This window comes from Euphorbia lathyris, chromosome 8 (assembly GCF_963576675.1).
Source record: "Euphorbia lathyris chromosome 8, ddEupLath1.1, whole genome shotgun sequence".
NCBI lineage: Eukaryota > Viridiplantae > Streptophyta > Magnoliopsida > Malpighiales > Euphorbiaceae > Euphorbia > Euphorbia lathyris.
The window spans coordinates 20,957,679-20,976,903 of NC_088917.1; the positions used below are offsets into that span (position 1 = coordinate 20,957,679).

The following is a 19,225-nucleotide window of genomic DNA, read 5'->3' on the forward strand; positions in this document are numbered from 1 at the left end:
TCGGGGGAGCCTTAAGGAACATGGTTTTCCCCATTCTTGATTACTCCTAGTTCTGACAGCTTCTGGAGTATTTTATCCATCTTCGAATCCATGTCACTCCTCAGAGCTTCCATATTCTTCTCGATGGAACTGAAACGCCTTTCCAAGAATGGTGAATTTTGGACCTTTGTAGAGATCCATGATTGTCCTCTAAGGCTAACAACCTTCTCAATTTCAATTCGTTCCACCATATGTGGAACATTGCCTGTTGCCATGACCTTCCTCTTCTTAAGAACTTGCAACTACAAGATCTTTGTTGCTTTTATCACTTTTATTCGGTGGCATTGTGATTGGGTCCCACTAGGCATGCCAATTTTTGTTTGACTCTTTCATGGGAAATTGCGGGCTTGCCAAAGAATTATAGTATTCTCGAACTATGGAGTGAAACTGAATGCGGTTTCTGACTTCTACGTAACAAATGAAACTGCGCCTAACTAATCTTCTACGTAACAAACGATTGTAAGAATTAAAGAGACCAAAAATTCCTAAAAAATTCGATTATCAAAACAATACCGACCTTACAAAAAATGATGAAACAACAATTAAAATAAAATTGTGCTGGAAAAGATAAATGAACTTTGGATCTGAAAATTGAAACTAAGGGAATGACTGAGAAAATTAAATGATGAAGTCTAGAGATAATTTGCCAGAGTTTTGCTTGGGTGTGTTGAGTTGTTGAGCTGGGCTGTTGTCATAGTGATTTCTTCCTTTTATAAACGTTGGAGGTAACTTCCTGCTTCTTTCCATTAATCCACGTTCTCCACCACATTGAGTAATCGCTCCACTTTGACTTCCATAATGAAATTAATTATGACGCTTTCTAACTTTCCTGCATTCTAATTGGTTCACAAAATACACGTTAGAATATTAAATGGCCTTCTGATTTCCCTTTTATTTTATCTTATGTTTCCTTTAAGGTTCACCTTAGGAAATTGGTTTCCCGTAAGGTTCATTCTTAAAAAATCTATTTAGAAATAAGTTAGGCCAATTAATATATTAAAAATATATAAGTGCCAAAAAAATTAAATTATGGTGCAAACAAAGTTTATATCACACGACTAAATATAACACTAGTGTTTATCTGAACTTTTAATGACCAAATGAATTTGGTCATTCATTGTTAGATCTAGACTTATTAAATTTATATCTTTGGTTGAATTTATAGGATTCTAATAAGCCTGGATCTCAAGTAATTTCATTCATAGATTTAACATTAAATAACAATCATTTAAAGTAAAAATTACTGAAACGTAGATCACAATAAGTATGTGAGTGTTATCAACAATGGCTAAACTAAAACGTACTAGTAGGCTTAAAATGTTACGAGGGAAAAATTAAAGGGAAATTTATACAAAAATTCAGGTTTGAAAAATTATTTACAATTATGTTAAGTAATGATTTTAAATTGTATCAAACTAGTAAAATTAGCATTTTTAATATATTTTAAGGATTAGAATTTATAAATTAAATATCCAGGATATATTTTATAGGATTTAGATTTTTTTTTGATGAAGAATTAAAACTTTATTGGCTGATATCAGCAGAAAGAATAGGAAAAAGGAAATGAGGAGCACAGGACCACTCCTCGCGTACAGACTCGGAATTGACCGCTCTTGCTAGACAATGAGCAGCGCAATTCGCTGAACGCTTGACAAAAGAGATAGATATATTATCTAGCTCGTTAATTAACAGAATACAATCAGAAATAATGTCGGAAAGGTATGATAATGCACGATTTCCCCCATGGATTGCTTGTACTACTGAAAGACAATCTGAACGAAGCTCAATGTTACTTGTGCTTTTGCTTTTTATCCACGATAATGCCTCTTTTATCGCCATAGCCTCTGCTATTATTGGTTCAAAGCAACCAGATAGGGCCCCATGACAGACTGATGTACAGAATCCTCTCTCATCTCTTATATGAAGCCGTATGAGGAGAAGCCTTTGTCTTTAAAGATCCTCGCGTCAATATTGCAGGCAGAGTTGCCTGGAGCTGGTTTTCTCCAAACATCCACGTTTCTTTCTACTGGGGCTGATGCTGTATTCCTTGATTCCCACGCAATTTGCCACTTTTCAGCTTCTCTTTCTGCATTTCGTAGGAGGTCCGGTATAGTAATAAGAGAATTTTGCCAAACCTTACCGTTACGATTCTTCCAGAGCCACCAGAATACAAAAAGTTCAGCGCTTGCAAAATTGGTACCCGCTCTGAGAAAGTTGCTTCCAAACTAGCTTGTTATATCCTGCACTTCATCCATTCGATTGTCACCAAAGAAAGTGAACCATGCTTGTTTGGCATATGAGCAGTGAGCGAATACATGAGTTTCACTTTCGAACGTTGAGTCGCACGCCGGACAGAGGGGGGAAAGACTGCTATGACAAAGCTGTAAATTCACCATAACCGGTAAGCAGCCCTTCAAACATCTCCATATAAAATTTTTGATCTTGGGAGGAGTTTTTAATTGCCAAACAGCTTTCCATCTGATGTTATCCACCTATTGTTGGCTTTGGATATTATCATTCAGAAGTTGATAACCCGATTTCACTGTGTAGTTACCAAAGGTTTCAGCGCCCTAATACCAATTATCCTCTAATGTGGTTCTGCGACGTGGGATGGAGAATATCAACTGTTGATCTCGAGAGTTGAAGATGGTTTGGATTAGAGGTCGGTTCCATTTATTGTCCTCTAGGAGCAGATCATTGACACTTCCTGTAGGTAAATCAAAGTTAATTGGAGAGGAAATCTTAGGATTTACCTAATCAGGATCCAAGGATCGTCCCAGATACGTGTCATATGGCCATCATTAACCTTTCGTCTCAATCCTTTAAGTATTGGATGTCTGCTTGAGAGGATGCTACGCCAGATGAATGAAGGATTGTGTCCGGTCACTGCTTGCTGGAAATTAGTTACAGGGAAATAACGGGCTTTTAACAACCGAGTAACCAAAGATGTCGGATTTTGAATTAGACGCCATGCCTGCTTTGCTAGCAGCGCTAAATTGAAGTCCCGTAGACGACGGAAACCAAGGCCCCCAAATTGTTTTGGATTGCAAAGTTTGTCGTAGCTCAGCCAGTGTATTCCTGAAGGTGCATTGATGTCGTTTCTCCACCAAAATCGGTTCAAAATGCATTCAACATCCTCACAGAACTGTGCTGGCAGGAGAAAAACGCTCATAGTGTATGTTAGTATAGATTGAAGGACTGACTTTATCAGAACTTCTTTTCCTGCACGGGAGAGATATTTCTCCTTCCAGTTACTTAGCCGAGATCGAATCCTATCCTTAAGATATCCAAATGTCATGTTCCTGTTACGTCCGACAAAGGCAGGTGCACCTAGATAGAAACCAAGATCTTGAACCTTCTGAATTCCCAATGCAACACAAGAGTTCCTTTTTGCCGACTCACTTGTGTTTAAACTGAAAAACAAGGCCAATTTACTCAAATTGATGCATTAACCAGACGCCCGTTCGTAGTCTTGAAGGCAATGATGGATTACTGTCAATTCGTCCTGATTAGCTCGAAAGAAAAGGTAGCTGTCATCAGCGAAAAAAGGTGAGATATGCTCGGTGCAAGTCGTGTTATTTTACAACCATGAATATGTCCTGCATTTTCCTTTGCCGTGAGAAGTGCAGATAGGCCCTCCGCGCAAATTAAGAAGAGAAAGGGGCTCAACGGGTCTCCTTGCATTATCCCGCGGGTCGGAGTAATCGGACCTACTTCTCTCCCCCCTTGTACTATTGTATAACTAACTGATTCCACGCACATCCGCATCCAATTGATCCAGACGTCTGAAAAGCCCATCTTATACAACATATCCCATAAGAACTTCCACTCCACCCGATCATACGCCTTACTCATGTCGAGTTTTAATGCAGCAATGCCATTTTCCCCTTGTCTTTTATTCTTCAGATGGTGGATTACTTCATACGCTGCAATGACATTATCCGAGATCAATCTTCCTTTGATAAATGCACTTTGACAGTGAGAGATGACTGATGGTAGGACTTCCTTGAAACGGTTTGCCAGCATTTTTGAGATGATTTTGAACATGATGTTGCATAGTGCTATTGGTCTTAGGTCTGTGACTTTTTCCACATTTGTCTTCTTTGGTATCAGCACAAGTAAAGTCTCATTCAAACTGTTAGGGAGCTGACCTGTTTGGAGAATATTTAAGCAATGCTCCGTGACATCTTTGCCGATGATGTCCCAGAATTTCTGAAAGAAAGCGGGGTTCAGTCCGTCGGGGCCAGGACTTTTATCAGGGTGCATACTAAAACACGCAGCTTTTACTTCTGCTTCGTCGAAAGGCTTAGATAGGAATTGGTTGTCCCTTTTGGAAACTCGAGAATGCACTTGTGTCAGAATAACATCCGCATCACTGCCGTTGCTGGTGAAAATCTGATGAAAGTAGTCATATAGGATGTTCTCAAGTCCCTCACCCTAGCCACATGAATTCCCTCTTCATTCTGAAGTTCAGTGAATGCATTATGTTTTTTCCTGGAGGTTGCATAGGCATGAAAGTACCGGGAATTAGTATCCCCTTCCTGGAGCCAATGGAGCTTGGCTCTTTGTTTCCAAAAATCCTCCTGTTGTTGGAGGGTTTTGACATAATCATTCCTGGCCTTCTGATACAACTCCGTACCAAGGCGATCTGTCCGCGTCCGTAGTACCTCCATCTGTTGATTGAAGGATTTAATCTGCTTAGTAAAGTTTCATGCGATAGTTTTACTCCACTGTTGAAGCGCTGTTACACAATCAGCAAATTTCAATGACAGCGGTTTACCAACGTTTACTTCCCATGTTGATCATATTGTAGCAGCGCAACCTCCTTCCCTGATCCATGAGTTCTCGAACCAGAATCTATGATTTTTGGGAGCTCGAATCCATACCTTAAATTGTAAAAGAAGTGCGGAATGGTCGGAGCATGCTGCTGTTAGATTTTTCAAAATTGACTGACCGAACTGCTCTTTCCATGCTGTATTAACAACTGCCCGGTCCAGTTTTTCTTCAATCCACCGGTTCGTTCCTCTACCTGTTTCCCAAGTGTACTGATGCCCCTTCATGATTAAGCTTGTTAACCCGCAGTCTTCCAATGTCGATTGGAAACCTTCGATTAACCAATAAGGTCTTAAAGGGCCTCCCCTTTTGTCGTCAAAACTTATGATGTCGTTAAAATCCCCAATGCAACACCAAGCTCCGTTGAACGCAGGTTAGAGTATTTTTTTTTTTTTTTTGGTGAACACAGGCTAGAGTATAAAATCATATTTTATTTGTAATATATAGAAAATAATGATATATTAAAAATTAAGTTTGATAATAAGATTTAGTTATAATTATGTAGTTAATTATGATATTTTATTTGACCCAAAAAATAAAAAACCATCAAATTTTTTTTTTTTGAACCATAAAAAAAAAAAAAGTAAAAAAAAAAAGAACATGTTTTGGAAAGGGAAAATTACACAGAAATTCATCTTTTAAAAATTATTTACAACTATATCAAGTTATAATTTTGGATTATGTCAAACTAGTAAAATCAGTACTTTTAATATATTTTAAGGGTTAGAATTTATAAATTAGAAGTCTAGAATATATTTTCTAGGGTTTATAATTTATGAATTGGAGTCTAGATTCTTTAAATTGTGGTGTAATATAGAGAATAATGACATATTAAAAATTAAGTTTGATAATATGAGTTAGTTGTAATTTTGTACTTAATTATGATATTCATGTATTTGACCCCTATCCAGCCCATGAAAAGCCCATTATAATTAGACCTGTCCACGGGCCCGGGTACCTGCCCGGCCCGTCCAGGCCCGTGTCCCTTGGACCGGGCTTGGACAATAAAAATTGTTCATCGGCCCAGGCCGGCCCAGGCCCGCCAAAACCCGTCTATTTTTTGGACGGGCTTGGGATTAATAAAAATAACACGGGCCGGCCCAGCTCGGCCCGCTTATTAATATTAATTAATAAATATATATTTATATATTAAATATTTATTTTTAAGTATAATATTTATTTTTTTATAATTAATAATTATATATATATATTTAGGTGGGCTTATATAGGTTGGACTCGGGATTTGATTTTTAAGCCCGAGCCCAACCCGCCTAAATTAATTGTGGGCTGGGCTGGGCTTGGGCTAAGCATTTTTACTTAAAACCCTACTGGCCCGGCCCGAGCCCAGCCCAACCCGGCCCATGGACAGGTCTAATTATAATCATCCTAATATGCTTAATTCAGGATTTAAGGGTTTTGCATATTACTGACTGAACCTTTCACTCTCCGTCTCTCTTCAGCCTCCGCCGCAGTTTCACTTTCATCAGAAACAACTCTCAGTCATGGCGGAGCAGGTTCCTTTCAGATCTCTCTTATCTACTCTCTATATTCTCACGATTGAAGATCTAACTTTTCAATTTTATTGGTTCCATCGTTTATTCTTTGTTGCAGACTGAGAAGGCATTCCTTAAGCAGCCTAAGGTGTTTCTCAGGTAAAAATAGAGCGTAAACAAATAGTGTTTTTGTGTCAATGTAGATTATGATTTATAGTTTTTACAATTCTCTTCTGTTATTTGGTTCAATTTGTTGCAGTTCGAAGCAATCCGGTAAGGGGAAGAGGCCTGGGAAGGGCGGAAACCGTTTCTGGAAAAGCATTGGATTGGGTTTCAAGACTCCCAGAGAAGCTATTGAAGGTTCTTTATAATTCATATGATTTATTTGATATTGTTTTGTGCGTAATGCAATCACTCTAGTAGCTTCTATTAAACATCAGAGAATTGGTTATTCCCCCGTTGATTGCTTTGTAGTTTGTGAATGTTTGCAGTAATAAGTTATTGTGAATGTGAATTTTAAAATGCTCTTTTTGTTGCCTGTATTAAGCATTCTAGTCTGTAATTTAGTGGATATAGGCTGCATAACAATTTGGAATGATCTAGAGTAAGTTCCTCATTAAGAATTTGATTTTTCTTTGTTATGAATTTGAAATTTATATAATATGATTTTTTGCATCTTTAGTCTATTTTAATTTTTCGTTAGAGTTCAGTTTCTTGCTCTAGAATGAGTTGATTATTTATTTTCTCTGAATTGGTTCTTATACTTCAGAACTCTGTTGCTCGGACACCTCCTCTTTTGTAGTTTTTCTGCGTTTCGTGTCCGTTTTCATTTGAAGGCTAGTTTATGAATGTTATGTTTAGAAACAATGTTTCCGAGTGTTCTTTTTCGTATCCGTGCAACATAACTTACAACTTACCGCATCTGTGTTTTCAGAATGTTAATTATTTTCATTGGAGTATGTTGCCTCATCCAAATTGCAACCCTATTAAATAGGGCTCACAAGTTCAATGGTAATTAGTGAAATAATTTCTATCAAATTCCATGTATACACTACATGAACTGTAGCCTGTACATGTGCAATGTCTTTTAAAAGGATACTTTATCATGCTTTTATTTGATTATTCTGTTATTTTTTCTATCTGTTTGGTAGTTTTGCTTGGAATTCACAAGAAAAGTTTTCCGCTTATAACACCTCTCTGTGCGTCGCACATGAAGCTTCACGAATAACTATATTTTCCTTTTTGCTATTATACAATGCCCATGTGTCAGAATTAACTTGGTTTGAGTATATATAGCAGTGAAAGTTGATTCCTGTCGATCATGATTATGAAAATCATTGCTTAACTTATTTCTGGGTGAGGTATGTTGACCGTGAGAGCTGCGTTATTGTGGTTGCAGGGACATATATTGATAAGAAATGTCCATTTACTGGTACTGCTTCTATCAGGGGCCGCATACTTGCTGGTACTTGCCACAGTGCAAAGATGATGAGGACCATCGTTGTAAGACGCAATTACCTACATTTTATCAAGAAATACCAGAGGTAAGAGATTCAATTTTTTTGTCCATATGCTCCTTCATTTTGTAGCAGTGGCTATCCTAACTCCGATGAATGACCGCTAGGTACGAGAAGCGGCACTCCAACATTCCAGCGCACATATCGCCATGCTTCCGTGTGAAAGAGGGAGACCATGTTATAGTTGGTCAATGCAGGTTAAATTCTATTCTGTGGATGAGCTTGTATATACGTTTATGCAAAATATCGCGTTGTTTGCTAACAGAATATGGATCTTCCATTTGCAGGCCTTTGTCCAAGACAGTGAGGTTCAACGTCTTAAAAGTGGTACCGGCTGGTTCATCCGGTGGTGGCAAGAAAGCATTCACAGCCATGTGAGTTTTGCAGGGGTCTTACTGAGTTAGATTAGTTTTTGTGAGGAATAGTTATGTGAAATTTGAGCTGGCCTTACACAGTTAGATGCTTAATTGGATTTTGGTGTTGAATATTGAAATTTTTGTACGTCAAAATATAGATATCCTTGGAAAGTTAAAAGTTTTGCCCTCAATTGTTGCATTTCTATCTACTGCTGTTGTTTTGCCTCAGTTGTGATTTTAAATATATTGTTGAACTAATTTAATTAAAAAAATTAATTATTTGATATTATGAGGACCAAATCACTATATATTTTATTTTATTTTTCCCCAATCCAGATCAAAACAACTTCGATTTTAGAGGCAATGTTTTTTAAACACCACCATAGGAGCTGGGTTTTTTTTTTTTTTTTTTGCACTCCAATATGGTTAAGGGTTGATTCCATATTATTTGGACTCAAAATTGGGTCACATTGAGAGGACAAAATTTTACCATATTTTTTTTAGGTTAGTCGTAAAATTTTACTATTTTTTAAGTTAGTGATATAGGGTTATATACTTACATTTATCCAAAAGCAAATTTGGATTTTGTTAAGTAAGTCTACCATTTTTTCATTTATATAATATATTTTATTATTTATATATTATGGTAATTAATTTTGTATATATTATGTACACAATAATAATTTAAATCTTCTAAATGTTTTTGTAATTATAATATTTTTTGATGTGTTAATTAACAATATATCTAGTAAAAATTATGCGAATACTTGAATATCAATCCATCTTAATGGAATTAAAGGGGCTGTTTGCTTCAATTTTTTGAAGCCGCAAAAAATATAGTGTTTGATTGGATTTAAAAAATATATTTTAACTCTTTTTTGATAGAAACGACAGAGTTTCATAGTTTTTCACCAAAAGTTTCTTTTTGTAGTTTTCATGAATAACTGTTTCTAGTTATTTAATATTAACAAAATTATCCTTTTTATTATCATAAAATATGTTTTTTCTTTTCTGTAATATCATTGCCGAAAGAACAAAGTTTTAATACGTTCAATAAAATTTTATTTATTATATAGATTTTTTTAAATAATTTATGTAATATATTCTTTATTTTAGAATTAATTTGCTGATTAATTTAAAACATGTCTATATTAGACATTTTACGTACTAATTAAACCGCTAATAATAAATATAAACAAGTAATAGCTTGTTGCAACCACAAACTTCTAACAACAGTTATTAGCTAACAGTTGAACCAAACAGTGCATGACTAAACGAATTAGCTCGACTAAGCTAGGTTTGAAACCGAATATTAAAAAAACTTCCAGTTGGATTCTTCCAGAAATTCAGTTTTTTTTTTAATCGAAATCTGATTTGTTTTTTACAATTCAAAATTTCAGTATTTACTTGTACTTAATATGAAACATTAATTGTAAAGAAATAACAATAAAATATATGGTTAATGTGAAAATGAGATTATTATAATAATATTTTGATAATTAAAACTTGGTAATGTTGAAGTTGAAGATGGAATGAGTTGAAATTGGAAGTGTGAAAAGAGAAGGTTTAGAAGAAGGTGGGAACTACAATTACCATACGTAAAGTAAACTATCATTTCATACACGGATGAGATGAGAAGGAAGCTTCTCGACATTCCTTTTCTTTCATGTTGTCTTTTAAATTTTAATTGAATCCTTTTTGAGTTGTGAAATAAAAGGAGAAGATGCTGGAAGGAAAAGGTGTTGTCATGGAAACAGACATGCCTTTGAAGATGCAGATGCAGGCCATGGCATCTGCTTCACAAGCCCTTGATATCTTTGATGTTTTTGATTATGTCTCAATTGCTACCCACATCAACAAGGTACTTCTTTCTTTCTTTCTTATGATTCTTGCTTAGACTCAAAAGGCGGAAGCAGGAGGTGTAACAGCATAACCCAATAACATATAAATATTGTCGGTTTTGACTTAAATCCAAGGCATAGACCTTTACAGTTTTAAAACGCATTCACATATATTGAAAACATATTTTACTAATAATCCTTATCCTCTTTCCATTTCTGATATGAAATTCAATTCCCGATCAACATCCCTTAAGGTTATAAATATTTACCGTTTTAAAACGTGTTTACATATATTGAAAACATACTTCATTAATAGTCCTCACCCTCTTTCCATTTCCGATATGGAGTTCAATTCCCCATCAACATCAAGGCTATAGATTGTGCAACACCTCTATCAAGACATACCCACTGCAGATCAGATCGCTACAAGAGGCGGGGCGTATACAGGGGGACTGGGCCCCTACGACCGCTGACATTATCATGACTAAGGATAGTTTTGGCCCCAGTCTCTACAAAATTTAAGGATTAGAGTGCTAAATGAGTAATTTAATTGCTAAATTGGGTAGAGGTGGCAATTTCTGACACGAAAACACGATTACAGAGTCAACCCGACTGACACGACACGATCGACACGAAAATCATTTTTCTAGCATTTATAATATATAAAACCATATGGAACATAAATATAAGATAACACGATTTTGACACGAAACACGAAATTGCCACCTGTAAAATTGAGCTGACCTGCAACTTTGATTGAGTATTTGATAAATTGATGTAACCAGGGGCGGTTCCGACCCGCTGTTTCCAAAAACTATTAACGTCTTGGACAGAGAATTGTTAAAACCTTTCTAAATCCAAATTTCTATTTTATTATTTTTTTTATTTTTTATTTTTTATTTTTGTCTCTCAGACCTCCCTAAATCCAATTTTTTTTATTGACAGATTCTTTTTTACTTATTAAGAAGGAATTTTTATATTGATACTTACAAAATTTGACCACTCAATTATAATAAGTATATATAAATATAATAAGCAAGTTGAATTTAGAAAAAAAAAAAAAAAAAAAAAAAACTCCAACCAACCGAACAATCCTGTATTCGTCACTGACAAAAGGCACGGGGTGTTATATCCCTGGCTATCGAGAATCATCCCTCAACTCCTCCATCTTCATCTTCATATGCAGGAATAACATAGTTTTAGCTAACTCTTGTTTTTGTGATATGCAGGAATTTGATAAGAAATATGGGGGTGGAGCAGGAGGAGGATGGCAATGTGTGGTGGGTTCTGACTTCAGTTGCTTCTTTACACACACAAAGGGGACTTTCATCTATTTTTCACTTGAGTCCCTTCATTTTCTCATCTTTATGGCACCTTCTTCTTAACCATTTTCTTCCACACAGACAGAGAAGAAGCAAGCAACAAGAGTTCTTACATCAGGGTTCACCTTCTTCATATTTCCTTATACATTTTTGACATGTGTCACAATAGTAAAATTTTCTATATCATGTGTTAATCCACACTACATGTATCAAATTAGTTCCAAATTTATTAGTTACTTAGTTTAAGCTTTCGGTTGCGAAAGTAATTATGCTTGCATTTCTCATTAATCTCAAGAGTATAAATAATGTGTTACATGCTTAGTCTAAGGTTATAAAATAGGAGAAGATCACTCTAGAAATACAGAAAATATTCACATAACAGAATAGGGAACAGAATAAGATATACAAGATATTTACATATCTAACAGGTCGATAGAACTTTTATTTGTTTTTCTTAAAATAGATGCCTAGTGATTGTTACAAATATGTACTCCCTCTCGTCCACGATAGAAGTCTTTTAAGGTTAATGCATACTAATTAAAAAATGCAATTAATTTTAAGTAAAAGGCTTTGTTACTCTTGTATTAATTGCATCAACTAGTAACTTTATCGGTTCCCAATGCAAAAAGTCAACTTAAATATGGGTATATTTGGTAAAAGTAAATTAATGTGCATAAATTGAAACAAAATGTCATGTATTGTGGAACAAAAAAAAACCCTCTAAAAAAACTTCTAATGTGGATCGGAGGGAGTATTAGACTTTGTCCTTTTATGTAACCGCCACCTCATAGCTATTACAACTATATACGAGACTATGCTGTCTTTGTTAATTTCATGAAAATTAATAGATAATCTTATTCCTTCTCCCTCTCTTTCTATTCTCTCTTCCTAACCCTATTCTTCTCTTTCCTATCCCCTAAAACTCCTATTTCGTTAATTTAATACCTGACATATATTTCCTCAAAAAAAAAAAAAAAAACTGACATTGATATTAGAGACTGTCCTTCCTCCGGCCATCCTATAATCTTCTTTGAGTTTTTTTTATCTTACAGGCTGGAGCGTTTCCGTTTTGATGATTGTAGAGAGAGGTGTGTGATTTCGCAAAGATGAATGTCTTTTGCGTTTTATTCAGAATGAGCAAGTTGTCGGGGAAGACGATGTAATTGTCTTCTTCTAACTGGGCCTTTAATTCCCTAAAAACCATTATGCTTATAGAAGTAGCATAATATGTCTTATACAATTTTAAGCACTTAAACAAAATTGTTAGATAATAGAGACATATATAATTAATTCTGAATTTTAATTACTTAAGAGATCTAATTCCTTAATTGTAATTTTTATCATAATCAAACCCTCCCTGTTTTCCCTCAACTACCTCTAATGTAGAAGCAGTAGGGGATCTATTAGAGCATCTCCAATACAGGTGGCAATTTCGTGTTTCGTGTCAAAATCGTGTTATCTTATATTTATGTTCCATATGGTTTTATATATTATAAATGCTAGAAAAATGATTTTCGTGTCGATCGTGTCGTGTCAGTCGGGTTGACTCTGTAATCGTGTTTTCGTGTCAGAAATTGCCACCTCTAATCTCCAATGGGGAATGCTTGATGAGGTGGAGGGTGTTGGAAAAGTGACTTCCATTGGAGTAATAAGGGTTGCTTAGTTTTTTTTATGCAATATTACCACTTTTTGGCACTCTTACTCTATTTTCTTAATATAAAAAAATGATTTAGTTGTTTACTACTGTTGCATTTTTATGACAATATTTATAATTAAAATAAATTATACATAAAATAGTGATTTGTGGGACCATACTGCAACTTTGGAGTTGCTTAGGATTTGAGTATTTTTTTCTAAAAATTACAAAAGTGACGTGGATGAGAAAGAAAATAAAATAATACATTTTAGAATGATGAATTAGGTTTTGACAACTTTTGAGGTTAGTTGCATTTGGAGCATTTTTTTCAAAAATTGTCAAATGTGATGTGGATGAGAGAGAATAAAATAATATATTTGAGAATAATATTTTAAGTTTTGACAACTTTTGAGGTTGTTTGCATTGGAGTTGCTCTTAGAGGTCAGACAACACATGAATTCTCTGTTGAACGAGTGTTTTAAATCTGCTCAAACTAGAATGAAACAAATAGCAGACAAGAGAATGGCTATAGAGAGTTTTATGTTGGAGATTGGGTTTACTTAAAACTACAACCCTATCACTAGTCAACAATGGCAGTCGAGAGTTCACTTAAGCTTACATCTAAATATTGTGGACCATTTCAGGTCTTGGAGAGATTGGAAAGGTTGCTCAAGCTACAGTTTTGTGCCACTTGTAGGGTGTACATGTGTTTCACATCTGCCTATTGAAGAAGAAATCTCCTCCAAGATTGTATCTTTTAACTACCTTGCCTCCCGTTCAAGATGATTTTTTTTTGTCATTCAGCCAATCAAAGTACTCAATACTTGTAGTGCTATCATCGACGACACTACTACACCCTAATTGCTCATACAATGGCTTGGCCTGCCATCTGTAGACGATACTTCGAAGGATACTGCTATGGTTTAGCTCAATTTCCAGAGTTTTTTCACTCTTAGGGACAAACGTGTGGAAATTAGGTATTATTACATACAATCATAGGGTGTTTAAGTAATTAGTTCTAGATTTATTAGTTACTTAGTCATTAAGCTTTTGGTTGATACAACTGTTATTTGTTAACCCTAAAATGACGGATTTTTCTATAGAGGGGAACTCTATGGATATTATGGGGCTGCCAAAAGCCCGTAGTGCGTGTCCATTATAGGACGAGGTTTAATCATAGGGAGACCCTTCGAGATGGAACGCCGACATATGCATTGACGGAACGCTTAAAGGGGATAGATCCCTTCGGTGGGAGTTGGATGACCGAGACTTGGGGAATGTCGAGGCCACTCACGGGGTTTTGGCCTTGCTTAGACTTGGCCCCGTGACATTTCTATTGTACTAGACCTTATCCTTTTGTGTAATCGCAGACCTCGATGATGATTTAAAGTAGAATCTACAGAGGAGAATCGAACCTCAAACCTGACAAACAAAGATTCAACTCCTTATCATTCGGACCAACCCTAATTAGCGCTATCTTACCCTTGTTATTTCATGAAAATTTATGAAGAATCTTATTCCTTCTCTCTCTTTCTATTCTCTTCCTATCTCTATTCTTCTCTTCCCTATCTCCTAAAATTCCTATTTAGTCGGCTTAACACCTGACAAAAAAACAAACCAAGTTGTAATCAAACTTGTCCATTCATTTATTTTGTTGATTTCATAATGGATTTTTTTTAATGTCAAAAATGAACTTTATTAGTAGCATTATATAGTTAATGGCCTTAAATGTATTTTACCCACATTTTGATATGATAGTTGTCACCTTCCCTGCAAAAATACATCAAGCCTATGCCAACATCTCAATGGGAAGGTGAGGTACCTAATCAAGGAGATTAATATGGCATGATTTTCCTGTTTTAAAAGTTCACTATGCATTTTCATAAAAAAAACCAAGTTCATCATAGCTAATTTTAATTAAAGAATTAGAATTATTTTCTTTCAAGATTCAAGAATTATGAACATCAGACTCTTTAAGAGCCAAACTTTATATCAGAAAATCTAATTTTGAAGCATAGTTGAGCTCTCTTATTTACAGAAAACTACTTTATCTCCTACCCTATTATACAATCATATTTAGTTGAAAAAACAAATCAAGAAAGCACCTCTTCTATCAATTCACTTACAAACAACTTTTCTAAATCATTCACAGCTTCCTCAACTTCACTCACACTAAATCCATTCCTCCAACCCATATCCCATATTCCACTTACTACTCCTCTGCATCTCATATCTCTATCCAATATCCCGTAAAGACTATCAACACAAATCTCATCGAAATCAACCTTTCGGTAGCTTTCAAGAGTCTCAACTCCGCTTCGAACTTCCTCCACCAGTTGGTCTATAGATAGAGGAGTTCTTGGATTTCCCATACATGATAGTAGTAGAGGGTGTCGCATTTGTGAATCTGGAAGGCTTCTACGTTGGATGAACTCGTTGGCGAAAGAGATTTTAATGTCGGAAATTGCTTGATTGTTGATGGTAGATGGTGGTGAGATCTTTGGATGACTCAGGTTGAGATGAAAAAGCTCCTCTGCAAGGTTTATAAATGTTGGAGTGGTCAAGAGTAATGTTTTCAATTCGTTTTCGCCTTTGTAGCTTGTGAAATCTATGATGATATCTGTCATTTCGTCTTCAGCTTTGGTCGAAGATCGAACATCTTCTCCGTATTCAGAGCTCAGAGTAGTACTCTGGCTTTGGCCACAATGGTCTATATGAGAAAAAAAGCAAGTTTTTGTTACATTTCTTCAATGAACTTGACTGCATCATTTAGTTAAGTACAATTTCTAATACCTTCAACCCGAAATTCGGGAACGTTTTCGTCTTCCTCAATGGACGGTTCATTCACTTGTGTGATGGTTGATTCCTTCTTCTTGGAGTGAATCTCACATGTGACATCAATCCTCTTCTCTTCTTCTTTGCATTCTAAAATTTCAGCCTGCAGATTAAACAAATGTGCATAACATTAGAGCTTCAATCATTTCTAGGCTTTTCGTGTATTTTCCGATAATTTCGTTACAACTGATAAGAAAGTGTCATAAAGACAGATTATAACAAAGACTTACAACTGTTGTAGCTGCTGTATGCTCACTGCCTTGCTTTTCCTTCGGCTTCCGATCCTTAGAACTATAACTCTTAGTCTGTGTTGTGTGTTTAGTAATGGTTTTTCGGGTGGTGGTGCGCTGTTGTGAAGTATGTTCATCAGTAGTAATTGATCCATTTCCGGGTTTTCTCAGCTTCATCGATGTCAACTTGGTCTGTTCTTCAGATTTCGACACATTTTTAGTCTTCAAACTCTCCCTCTCGACTGGTTTCCTGCTGCTGGTCACTACCTTCTGAACCTTATCTACTTTCTTATCTGTTGTCTCTTCTTTCAGCTGTTTGTGAGCTGCAGGATTAGTTCCGTCCGCCTTAGAAGGCGAAGAATCTCTCCTCTTCTTAGCTTCTTTCTCCTTATGTTCTTTAGCTCTTTCTTCATGGCTGTGCCTTTTAACCGGACCCTTTTCTGCTTCGAGTTTTCTTGGCATCTTGTTCGCGTTACCAGCTCTTTGGTTAATTGTTCTCACCTCTTTCTCTTCTGGACTCGAAGCTACCTTCATGTGATCCTTAGCTCCTTCTTCCTGGATTATCCTTTCGTTTGGGATCTCCTCTAGTTCTGTTTCGAAATGCATTCTGCTGGACTTTGAGGTTACTTCTTTACGATCTATTGATCCAGGATCGAGCCATTGTCTTACTCTCGTTCTCCGCAGCATCATTTTTGTGTCAAACCCTCCATCTCCCCGGACTATTGGCCCAAGATCTTCTTCTGGATTGAAGCAAGGAACACGAAGAGGTTTCATAAGTACAATCGGATGAACATCGTCAACTGATTTTCGTCTAGAATGGAATTCAGTGTGCTGATGAGAATGAGACTTAAGCTCTTTAACAGAACTGCCTCTTCGGAGCCCCTGACAATGTGCGGTTTCAAGTATTTCCTCAAGTGTTACTCGTCGTGGATCTACCTTGTTCGGTACAGGTTGAGGCTTCCTCATCTTATCCAATTCTGCTTTCCTCAACTTCTTACCCTCCATATCCAACTGTCTGTGATGAGCTTTCGTCAATGGTTCCAACGGAATGTCTTCAAGCCCCATTAGCTTCGCAATCAAATTCGGAGCTTTACCCTTCTTCTGCAAGCCTGTTTGTGACATAAAGGAGTCTGTAGAATGGGATGAACTCGTCGAAGGAACACACGAATCCAAATCCATTCTTTTCGCCAACGAACATCTATTTGCAAGTACATTCTGCCTAGCAAAGCCATCTCTAATTGCATTCCTAAGCTCCTCAATGCTCTCTCCTGAAGACCCATCACCAGAAAACCTATGATCATGACATCCAAATCGACTCGGGGTGGTTCTCCCGCACCATACATCATCAAATCTTCCTCTTTCAACCTTCTCCTTGTGCTTCTTGTTCTTCAACTTAGACACATAATGTGAAGCTTCCTGCAACTTACCAAGCATGGTTAGAGAATCTTGCAGATCAAGAGCTCCTTTCAACAACTCTTTAGCAACATCTTTCGACTGCCCGCGGCTCGACTCATAGCTCAGCCCTTTAGACCAGGAATCAATCAACTGGTTCAGTTTTTGAGCTCCTCTAGAGACCTCAAGAAGCTGATATGAAGCCGGACTCGGATAATCTTCTTCTCTAGGAGGCATCATTGTGGTCTTATCTCTTCTATGATTCTGCAATTTGTCCTCAATTTTCTGAGATGCATCCTTGGATTTTCTAATTGTCCCACATTCTACAACCCCTTTCGGATCGTCACATGTGACGAATGATCTATACATTTTTCTATTATGTTGACAAAGTTCACACTTTTATTACTCATAAAAACCACAAAAAAACAACAATTCCAGTTGAAAAGTCTCAGATTTTCATCCCATTGCCTGCAATTCAAGCACAATTAAAATTAAAAATCAATTGCCGGCATCATTAAACAAAGGGGAAAAAACCCAATACTGCCGAGTGTCGACAACTCCAAAAAAGTGAAACATTCAACATCACTAAAAAAAACAGGCACAAAAGCAATCATTTTTCATGAACCCATAAATAAAATGTTGGTCTGTTTCTTCCACAGCATTCCAAATTGAACAAAACCAAGTGAAAAAACAGAAACCCAGATGAGAAAAACGCCTGAATTCCCCAAATCAACACTGAAGAAGACGAGAAAACACAGAATCAGAGAGAATTCAAACCCATACATAAAATGTTGGTCTGTTTCTTCCCCAGCATTCCAAATTGGGCAAAACCAAGTGAAAAAACAGAAACCCAGATGAGAAAAACGCCTGAATTCCCCAAATCAACACTGAGGAAGACGAGAAAACATAGAATCAGAGAGAATTCAAACCTGCTGGGCAACAACCAAACACTCAGATCCACTACCAGAGAGAAATTGAAGGAGTCGGTGCATTGACTTTGTCTTGTGTGTGATTTTAATTAACTCAGGCTTCTCACAGAGAGAGAGAGAAAGGTCTGGTTTTTATTTGTTTTATCGGAAGATAATTGAATGGGACAAGGAGATCATGGAAAAGATTTAGAATGGGAAGGAAGCAAAGATTGATTTATTGTCGTAAGCGTAATGTTGCAGAGAGAGAGAATCTTACTACAAAATCATGATAATAGAAAATATGGGAAGGTAAAGTAAAGCTCACTGAATGAAAGAAAAAGAAAAAGGGAACTGTTTCGTTGTTTGTTTGATGGTGGAAACTGGAAAGTGAGGGTAAATTACACCCATGGCGACTGATCTTTAACCATTTAACGTTATGGCCGTTAAACTTCAATTCTTAACAGTATGATTACTGAACTTTACACTTTTTAACACCGGTGGCCACTCAACGATTCAAAACAACCACTGACGGTATGAAAATAAAAAATTCGAAGAGCTAATGATATTCTAAGGAACTTTAATTCTTGAAAATTTTCGTTTTGAGGTTATTTAGGTGTTGTTTGGTTAGGAGAGAAAGTGATTTTTTAGAGAGAGAAAGCTCCAAAAAATGCAATTTTGAAAAATAAAAAATTTGGTTTCATGATAAATGTCGTTCTGAACGAGTTTAATTCTTGAATATTTTCATTTTGAGGTCATTAACGGTCATTTTGAGGACTTAGTTAAAGTTGAGTGGCCACCGGTATTAAAAAGTGTAAAGTTTAAT

General features: G+C 36.2%; 3 protein-coding genes across 3 annotated transcripts; 2 read left to right on the forward strand and 1 right to left on the reverse strand.

The window, feature by feature from the left end:
• The first annotated feature begins 6,281 nt into the window (after window positions 1-6,281).
• Window positions 6,282-8,443, forward strand: LOC136202924 (small ribosomal subunit protein uS17-like). Its single transcript, XM_065993920.1, has 6 exons — window positions 6,282-6,386; window positions 6,484-6,524; window positions 6,625-6,725; window positions 7,765-7,909; window positions 7,990-8,079; window positions 8,170-8,443. The coding sequence occupies exons 1-6, from the start codon at window positions 6,375-6,377 to the stop codon at window positions 8,258-8,260; spliced, it is 480 nt and encodes a 159-aa protein (XP_065849992.1). The 5' UTR covers window positions 6,282-6,374; the 3' UTR covers window positions 8,261-8,443.
• A 1,419-nt stretch (window positions 8,444-9,862) lies between these two features.
• LOC136202966 (uncharacterized) lies at window positions 9,863-11,683 on the forward strand. Its single transcript, XM_065993993.1, has 2 exons — window positions 9,863-10,099; window positions 11,309-11,683. The coding sequence occupies exons 1-2, from the start codon at window positions 9,962-9,964 to the stop codon at window positions 11,462-11,464; spliced, it is 294 nt and encodes a 97-aa protein (XP_065850065.1). The 5' UTR covers window positions 9,863-9,961; the 3' UTR covers window positions 11,465-11,683.
• A 3,309-nt stretch (window positions 11,684-14,992) lies between these two features.
• LOC136203258 (uncharacterized) lies at window positions 14,993-18,742 on the reverse strand. The gene is made up of 4 exons (XM_065994372.1): window positions 18,424-18,742; window positions 16,103-17,962; window positions 15,831-15,975; window positions 14,993-15,747 (listed from the first exon to the last, which is right to left on the reverse strand). The coding sequence occupies exons 2-4, from the start codon at window positions 17,861-17,863 to the stop codon at window positions 15,131-15,133; spliced, it is 2,523 nt and encodes an 840-aa protein (XP_065850444.1). The 5' UTR covers window positions 17,864-17,962; window positions 18,424-18,742; the 3' UTR covers window positions 14,993-15,130.
• Between the last annotated feature and the right edge of the window lie 483 nt (window positions 18,743-19,225).